The following is a 9,286-nucleotide window of genomic DNA, read 5'->3' as shown; positions in this document are numbered from 1 at the left end:
TTCGGCGAGCTTAGCTTTTATAGGCGGCCCCGGTTGACTGAGTCAGATTGCGACAACTGGCATGTTCTGTGTACACCAGATCAGCCAGTAGTCGTGGTCCTGTACGGGGAGGCTGGCGCGCGCGTTGGACAATAAAAGGAAAATTGTGAGTGCGGGAAACGTACTTCGTCCCGTAGGAACGACGACAAGCATCATGCCACCCAAAACTTCCGGAAAGGCTGCCAAGAAGGCCGGTAAGGCCCAAAAGTCTATCACCAAGGGTGATAAGAAGAAGAAGCGCAGGAGGAAGGAGAGCTACAGCATCTACATCTACAAGGTGCTCAAGCAGGTCCACCCTGATACCGGTATCTCCTCCAAGGCCATGTCTATCATGAACTCTTTCGTGAATGACATTTTTGAGCGCATTGCAGCTGAGGCTTCCCGCCTTGCACACTACAACAAGCGTTCCACCATCACCAGCCGGGAGATTCAGACCGCTGTCAGGCTGTTGCTCCCTGGAGAACTTGCCAAGCACGCTGTTAGTGAGGGCACAAAGGCCGTCACAAAGTACACTTCCTCCAAGTAAATCTCTAGGTTGCATGCTTTTCTTGCCTCCTAGAACAACATCGGCTCCTTTAGGAGCCACATATTGTAATAAAGCAGATATACAATGACTTTGGTAACCCAGTTAGTTAGTAACATGTTCCCTGCCTCCTACTGTTATTGTTATTGCTACTTCTACTACTGTTTCTATTATTAGAATTACTACTACTACTATAAGACCATTCAGTGTCCTTACACACAGATAGATAGCTCTACAAGTGCTTCATTAATTACCAAGTAGACAAACAGTGAGTCGGTTTGTTATTCATTAGCCGTACCTATCTGTGTATCTCGGCTGTTTAGCTTTTTGCGTAGAATGTTAGAAAGTGCCTTGTATGATTTCAATGTGATTGATATTAGTATTATAATCATCATTAACAGACATTTCACGCCTATTATTACTATTATTACTATTATAACTATTATTACTATTATTACTATTATTACTGTTATTACTATTATTACTATTATTACTATTATTACTATTATTACTATTATTACTATTATTATTATTATTATTATTATTATTCAAGGAATGGACAAATCAGGAGCGGTCATTAGAACCTACAAACTACAGAGAACATAACATAACACCTAACTTGTGGAGGTAAGGTAGGTTTGATCATATGTAGTATATTTATTAATCTTTTAGCACATAGACCTTGGGAGGTGAAGTGGATCGTAGCCTCTGTTTATTCTGTCACTCAAAGTGAGTATTCAAATAATGTGTTGCGTTATTGAGCGTCTTGATTGCAAAATACACCTACACATTATATATCTGTATATATACAAATCTGTATATATACATTATATATATTCTATATATACATTATATATATTCTATATATACATTATATATATTCTATATATACATTATATATATTCTATATACATTATATATATTCTATATATACATTATATATATTCTATATATACATTATATATATTCTATATATAAATTATATATATTCTATATATACATTATATATATTCTATATATACATTATATATATTCTATATATACATTATATATATTCTATATATACATTATATATATTCTATATATACATTATATATATTCTATATATACATTATATATATTCTATATATACATTATATATATTCTATATATACATTATATATATTCTATATATACATTATATATATTCTATATATACTATATATATATTCTATATACTATATATATATTCTATATACTATATATATATATTCTATATGCTATATATATATTCTGTATACTATATATATATTATATATACTATATATATTATATATACTATATATACTATATATACTATATATACTATTTTTCTTGCATACTATATATACTATATATATATATATATATATATATATATATATATTTATATATATATATATATATTTATATATATATATATATATATATATGTATATATGTACATACATATATACTTATACATATATATATGCAGATTTCTGTATAGACACATATATACCGATTTCTATATATACACACATACATAATTATTTATATATACATACAGAATTCTATCTATATACATATATATATATATATAAAACTATATAATACATATATGTACATATTTATATAGTTGTGTGTATATATATACATACCTAACTATATATACATACATAAACATATATGCATACATAACTAAGTATACATACGTAAACATATATGCATACATAATTTATTTATACATACATACATACATACATGCTCTCACATATATATATATATATATATATATATATATATATAGTTATTTATCTATATATATAGTTATTTATCTATATATATATATATAGTTATCTATCTATATAAATATACATAAATCTCTCTCTCTCTATTTTTATATATGTATATATGTGTGTATATATATATATATATATTAAATATATATGTTTGTGTGTGTGTGTATATTTATATATATATATATATATATATATATATATATATATATATATATATATATATATATATATATATATATATATATATATGTATATATATACATATTAGCATTTAGTGTGTGTGTGTATGCCTATATAACTAATACATACATAACACTCTCTCTCTCTCATATATATATATATATATATATATATATATATATATATTAGTGTGTGTGTTTGTGTATGTATATGTATGTTTGTATGTATGTATGTATGTATGTATGTATGTATGTATGTATGTATGTATGTATGTATGTATGTATGTATGTGTGTGTGTGTACATCTGTATGTATGTATGCTATCAAGATTGATATAATTATTATGTATATATGCTTATCAATACTAGTTTGTGTACATTGACAACTTTTACACTACTTGTCTGAATTTCATCTCTCTGGAGACAATCTTTAGGCCCTGAAAAGGGCCGAGGATTATGATTTTGTGTTGCAGGTATGCAATCAAAACCTTAGGCGCGCTCTCCGCGGATACGGCGAGCAAGTTGGATATCCTTAGGCATGATTGTGACCCTCTTAGCGTGGATAGCGCAGAGGTTGGTGTCCTCAAAGAGGCCGACCAGGTAAGCCTCGGAGGCTTCCTGCAGAGCCATGACAGCAGAGGACTGGAAGCGGAGGTCAGTCTTGAAGTCCTGGGCAATCTCACGGACCAGGCGCTGGAAGGGCAGCTTGCGGATCAGGAGCTCAGTGCTCTTCTGGTAACGACGGATCTCACGAAGGGCAACAGTTCCGGGCCTGTAACGATGGGGCTTCTTGACACCTCCGGTAGCAGGGGCAGACTTACGTGCTGCCTTGGTGGCCAACTGCTTGCGGGGGGCCTTGCCTCCGGTAGACTTACGTGCAGTCTGCTTGGTACGTGCCATTTTGCGAGTTTGTATCTATACAGATATGAAACGCGAACACGCTCAAGACGTCAATTTATAGGAGAGCGAGCGAGACCTAGCGGAGTCGCGTGTGGCTGCGAGAGTCTGGCTTAACCCCGCCTATTTTGACTGGGTAAATATTGCCAGAGATACGGCACATGTCAGGTCCTCTAATGCAGCCTCGGTGACGTTATGTTCAATTCCAAGTTGAAGCTTGGGACAAACTACTAAGGCCCGATCAATTGAAAGTATTTTACATGTGAGCTTTTGTCAATAACAAGGCCTAGGCGAGTTTGTATTTGCACAGCGGTCAGTTAAGATGAGCGCTCATCTGAGTCGGCCGCCTCGCCGCTACGCAGACGGGGCGCGGCGGTAGCCTTACCCGATCTCGGTCGAGACGAAATTCAGGGCTCTCAGGACCACTAGGTCCCAAGGTTTTTGTGTGGGTTTCCTCTTAGAGAGATCATTTGACACCCCACGCAAAGACGACCTTGGCCTTGTGTGTATAACTTTGGGTGTTATCACGCTTACCTCACGTTGGAGCTAGTGTTTTAATTGTAGGTCAGAGTGCTTACAATTAAAACACGAAGCACTGTGGCAATTGACAGTTTTACTGCGAGGTGCCGGCCGAACATATAAGGGTTCACGCCCGTTCGGCAGGGTTCAACCCCGACCGGCCCTAACACACAAAGACTGTTAATTGCTCAGTGTGCCTCCCTTTTTTGAAACCACTTTCCGCCGTTCCACGTTCCTGTCATATTAGCTTTGCTAGCCTTCCCCCAATTTCCCATCACCATCACCCTTACGCTATGCGATCATGGGTCACATGATCAAATTAACATACTCTGGGGAGCCCATCTCCTGTGAGGTGGCTCTCCAGAAAATCTTTGAAATCACAGAGGTTGCCGTCACGCACTGCTTTAAAGTTCACAACGGTTTTAAAGTTGTTGTAGCCAAACCAGAACAAATGACCCCCTTCCTCTCCTCATCTGGCCAAAGAAAACTCGCTGCTAAGGGCTTTAAACCCACTCCTTCCCCTGAAACCAAGGCAAAATGCACGGTCGTGGCAAAAAAGATCGACAAAACAATCCCGCCACGATCGTGTGAGGCCATTCAGGCGGAAATTACAGCCAAAAACGATGTCACTGTAGTTGACATTTACAAACCTCCTGAATCTCGGATCGTCAAGATCCGATGCTCATCGCCTGAAGAGGCACAGAAACTAATTTCTCGTGGGATCGTGATGTTTAACACATCCGTCCCCACCTATAACATAGAACCTGAGTGCTTCATTCAGATTGATCAATGCCTGAAGTGCTACAGATACAATCACAAAAAACACACATGTACACACGAACAAAGGTGCAGTCGTTGTGGCGAAGTTGGGCACTTCTTCGCCACTTGCAACAAGCCCACCAAATGTTGCAACTGTGAGGGGCAGCACGCCGCCGTCAGCGGGTCTTGCCCTACACGGAAAGAGATACTGAAGACGAAAAGACAAGCACTTAAACAAAACACCAACCCAACATACGCCTCAACAGTTCAACAACCCCTACAGACATCTACACCCATCACCACAAGACCTCCCACGATTCCCCCGAGAACCACAATGCCTCCCCCACCTCAGTTCCCCCAAACCAACACTCTCACACCTGACATTAACACTAAAATACAAACTATACTACACGTAGCTTTGATAGCTGCCAAATACAAAGCACAAAGATTCGCAGACATTGTCCCTGTACTCCTACAAAGAAACAACCTCCCTAACATTGTGATTCCCAGGGAAATCTTTGAAGATGAAGACCTATACATAGCTGAATATCACACACAAACAAATACAAACACCGAGGATAGACCGGCGACCACCACACAACCACAGCCCTCTACCTCCCGCACACACCTACTCCCACAACCACAACCACAACGCCAACCAAAACTAAGCTCACAACCAAATACTACAAAAAACACAAACGAACACAAACGCAAACTACCATCACCACTAAACACGCACAAGAAGAAAGACAAGAAAGACCCACTGCCCCCGGCGACCACCGCACCCCCTCGTGGTCACCATGACAACACCATTCTGGGGGACTCCGATAGCGAGGATAGCCTCCAAATCGACCTCCCTGAGGTCGAAGCGGGGGCTACCTCGCTAGCTGTTCTCCCCGTTGGGGGGAACCTCGGGGGACTAGGAAACATCGGGAATTGGTCCGCCGATTCCCGAGAATTCCACGTCTCCCTCTCTCAGGAGTCCCTCCCGGACCTCGAGGGGGACGGGGCTCGGACTCGTCCGCGGCCTCGGTTCCGGGAGCAGCAAACGCCACGAAAAGTGGGTCAGCGTCAGCTTGACCTACTTTAAATGGCGTGCTGACAATTAGATGAGCTGCCTCCCACGCCAAACTGCACCTGTTCAAAGCCCTTACACACCCTCCTCTCACACACACACGCACTCAGACCCACATTACATACAAATGCACACAAGCTACAGATCAATCAGAATAAAGCACCCACATGGATCTGTACTATGGGCTGGGGACGAGTTGTGTCGTCCCCACGATCACCTCACGATCACGAGAAATGCTTCTGTGCCTCTCCCTGGCGCAGGAGGCTATGTAAACAACAACTACAAACCTCGCGTTTTGGTTGCCCGTCTGGGTAGACCATGCCTTCTTCAGGAGAAGAAGGGCGGCCCTGGCCGCGATGTCTTCTCGCCAGACCGAGGCGATGAACAGGGGCCAGTTCCTGGCTTGGCAGCATCATCTTTTCCTTTGTGTGCTTCTCATACTTCCTTCACGTCTTTCACCCATCCTCCTCCCTTGTTTCGTTCGTATTTTTAATTCTTATACTTTTATAAAACTTAAGTTAAAAAAGCTTCGGCGCTTTTTACTATAAACTCGGCACCCGCGCTCCCCACAGCTCGGCCAATCACGCTCCGGCGCGATTGTTGCCGGGTCTCGCGAGCGCGGATGTCGAGCAGCGTAAATTTGCTGCCTATCCTTTTTTAAGCTTTCAATTTTACTTGTGTTCTTGTGTTACATTTTATTAAGTTTTTTACGTTTTTTTAGTTTTTTTACCATTCATGTTTTAATTCCCCTAGTTTATAAGTACTTTTTATGGTGGATGTTTTCTCCAAAACTCCCCCTTTTAATCTCCTAATTAAAATAACCCCTCTTAAGAGAGCCCTATCCCGTTTTTAACTCCCTTCCCCCCCCCTCTCTCTCTCTTCCGTGCGTAACCTCAACCTCGCCCACGCCCCATCTCATCATCCTTCCATAGCGTAAGCGTCCCTCATCCTAATCCTTACCTCAATCTCACTGGTTTCGGATTTCCGACACGTGACATCTGCCGCCTGCACCCTGCCATGACCGTGGCTCCTTTGCCGTAAGGAGTGGCAACGCGCGAGTGGGGGAGGAGATGTCATGGCCAGTGTTGCTAATCCAGGCGTGGTGAGATCGCCAGAGCACGTCTCCCTGGAAGTCCTGCCGCCGACAGAGAGAAATCTCTGCTCGACGCGGGCGTGGGAGATAGCCTCTGATTAGCGATCTCACTCGTATTTCACCCTCGCAGTCTCCCGGTTAGCCGAGGGCGCCACCGTTGCCATGGGCGAGAAGTCCGTGCACGGTGGGGCCCCGATGGCGCCTGGCAGGCCGCCCTCTCCGCTCCCAACCTCCCGTTAGCCGAGTGCGCGCCGCAGCCCGGGCATGTGGACTCGCCGACCCATGAGTTCGCTCATGCCAGGCGAATCCCGCCATGTCAGGGCCACGCGCGCACAGATGGCGCGGGGCCTCCCTCTCCAGCCTTTATCCTCCTTTCTGCCTCCCGGTCAGCTATGCCCCCCAACTTTTACCCCGCATGTTGGGTTAAGCCCCGACTCTTTTTTCTCTTACTAAATCATCTTTTCGATCCCCCCCTTTATCCTTCCCCTCTCCCGCCTTCTTTCCCCCCCGGTAACGGGTCTTTTCTTTTAACTTTTGTTGTTGTTGACGAAATTCATCTCGCTAACTCCCAGCAAGAAAACCACTATCATCATGACCGGACGAGGCAAGGGCGGAAAGGGGCTCGGAAAGGGTGGCGCCAAGCGTCATCGCAAGGTGTTGCGTGATAACATCCAGGGTATCACCAAGCCTGCCATCCGTCGTCTTGCTCGCCGTGGAGGTGTCAAGCGTATCTCTGGTCTGATCTACGAAGAAACCCGTGGTGTCCTCAAGGTGTTCCTCGAGAACGTGATCCGTGACGCCGTCACCTACACCGAGCACGCCAAGAGGAAGACCGTCACCGCCATGGACGTCGTCTACGCTCTCAAGCGCCAGGGACGTACCCTGTACGGTTTCGGAGGTTAAGTGTCTTGACCGACAACATCTACCATCAAAACCAACAACCCCCACCAAACCAAAAACCTTGGACCTATTTTAGGTCCTACAAATACTCATAAAGAGGATACAATTTGATACCCATCTATCTATCTTGCTTTATCTACTACAACTACTACTACTACTACTACTACTACTACTACTACTACTACTACTACTACTACTACTTACCTTCTACTACTACTACTACTTACCTTCTACTACTATTAATAAATCAACATGAGTCCCCAGTATTGCGATTACAAATATTGATTTTTCTTGCATCTCTACTGGTATTGTTATCAATACTATTATTATTAAGCTTGTCATTGTGTATGTTATTATTGGTGTTGTAAATGATGATGAAGAAGAAATGTGTATGGTTACATTAAGCTTTAGTTATTATTAGACTCTGATAACCAACATGAAGCAGAAGCAAAGAAAGAAAGAAAGAAAGAAAGAAAGAAAGACTAAAGTAGATATATGTGATAGTGATAAATGGCGGTCTAAAGTGCATTGGGCCAGTAATATTTGAAAAGCGTGTACCCACATGTATAAAGTATTTTCCCTAGGGTGTTTATACACGTGTGCGTTGTTGCTGAAGTGCATGCAGACACACAGGGGCGAGGGATTTGAACGTTGATCAGCAAGATTGCTAGACGAGATCGCTACCGCTGCTACAGACAGACACCCAGAGGAAGGGAGAAAAAGCCAGGCAGACACACAGAAGGAGGGGGTCTGCCTGTCTGTGTATGTATGTATCTATCTATCTATCTGGCTGGCTAGCTAGCTAGCTATATATCTATATATCTATATATCTACACAAGCAACAGCTGACTGAGCGACAACCCCAGCACCCTACTAATACTAATAACTCGGAGTACAGCTCGCACAAAACCTACACACAATGCCTTGCTTTTTTTTTTTTTTTTTTTTGTATTATTTCAGTGAGAAAGTCAAAGATGGAGACATGTATAGATACACGGATCCATAGACACACAGATACATAGATAGATATATAGATACACAGATACATAGAGAGATAGATACACCGATACATAGAGAGATCGATACACAGATACATAGAGAGATAGATACACAGATACATATGCTATTATATTGCCCACATACAAAAACGGATAAACAAACAAAAAACATGAATGAATGGACCTATTCGAGGCACGAAGACAGACCGACAACCACACAAACTTACAATCATGCACAAGATCGTAAACAACCTTGTGGACATTAACAAACAAGAAATTCACACAACACCAACTTGATTGTAACACAGACTCTTACAAGCAAGAAAGCAAGCAAGCAAGTACTCATTCATTCATTCATTCATTCATTCTTTCTTTCTTTCTTTCTTCCTTCCTTCTCACGCAGCGTGCGCGAGTGACGGGAACACACACACACACACTAAAAAAAAAAAACACCACTTGGACCTTGACCCTTTCCCACAAACAACCAACCATATATGCATGCGTGG

The 9,286-nt window shown here is 41.8% G+C and overlaps 3 protein-coding genes across 3 annotated transcripts; 2 read left to right on the top strand and 1 right to left on the bottom strand.

Annotated features, from left to right (window-relative positions):
- The first annotated feature begins 185 nt into the window (after positions 1 to 185).
- LOC125043859 (histone H2B) lies at positions 186 to 602 on the top strand. The gene has a single exon (XM_047640185.1). The coding sequence runs from the start codon at positions 194 to 196 to the stop codon at positions 563 to 565; it is 372 nt and encodes a 123-aa protein (XP_047496141.1). The 5' UTR covers positions 186 to 193; the 3' UTR covers positions 566 to 602.
- A 2,413-nt stretch (positions 603 to 3,015) lies between these two features.
- Positions 3,016 to 3,445, bottom strand: LOC125043841 (histone H3). The gene has a single exon (XM_047640169.1). The coding sequence runs from the start codon at positions 3,437 to 3,439 to the stop codon at positions 3,029 to 3,031; it is 411 nt and encodes a 136-aa protein (XP_047496125.1). The 5' UTR covers positions 3,440 to 3,445; the 3' UTR covers positions 3,016 to 3,028.
- Positions 3,446 to 7,455: 4,010 nt separating this feature from the next.
- LOC125043853 (histone H4) lies at positions 7,456 to 7,911 on the top strand. Its single transcript, XM_047640181.1, has one exon. The coding sequence runs from the start codon at positions 7,474 to 7,476 to the stop codon at positions 7,783 to 7,785; it is 312 nt and encodes a 103-aa protein (XP_047496137.1). The 5' UTR covers positions 7,456 to 7,473; the 3' UTR covers positions 7,786 to 7,911.
- Positions 7,912 to 9,286: the final 1,375 nt, after the last annotated feature.

Source organism: Penaeus chinensis, chromosome 34 (genome assembly GCF_019202785.1).
Source record: "Penaeus chinensis breed Huanghai No. 1 chromosome 34, ASM1920278v2, whole genome shotgun sequence".
Taxonomy (NCBI): Eukaryota; Metazoa; Arthropoda; class Malacostraca; order Decapoda; family Penaeidae; genus Penaeus; species Penaeus chinensis.
This window is presented reverse-complemented; position numbering and strand designations above follow the sequence as displayed.

Coding starts and splice junctions, on each gene's coding strand:
- LOC125043853 (XM_047640181.1), top strand. CDS start 7,474: ATGACCGGACGAGGCAAGGGCGGAAAGGGGCTCGGAAAGGGTGGCGCC.
- LOC125043859 (XM_047640185.1), top strand. CDS start 194: ATGCCACCCAAAACTTCCGGAAAGGCTGCCAAGAAGGCCGGTAAGGCC.
- LOC125043841 (XM_047640169.1), bottom strand. CDS start 3,439: ATGGCACGTACCAAGCAGACTGCACGTAAGTCTACCGGAGGCAAGGCC.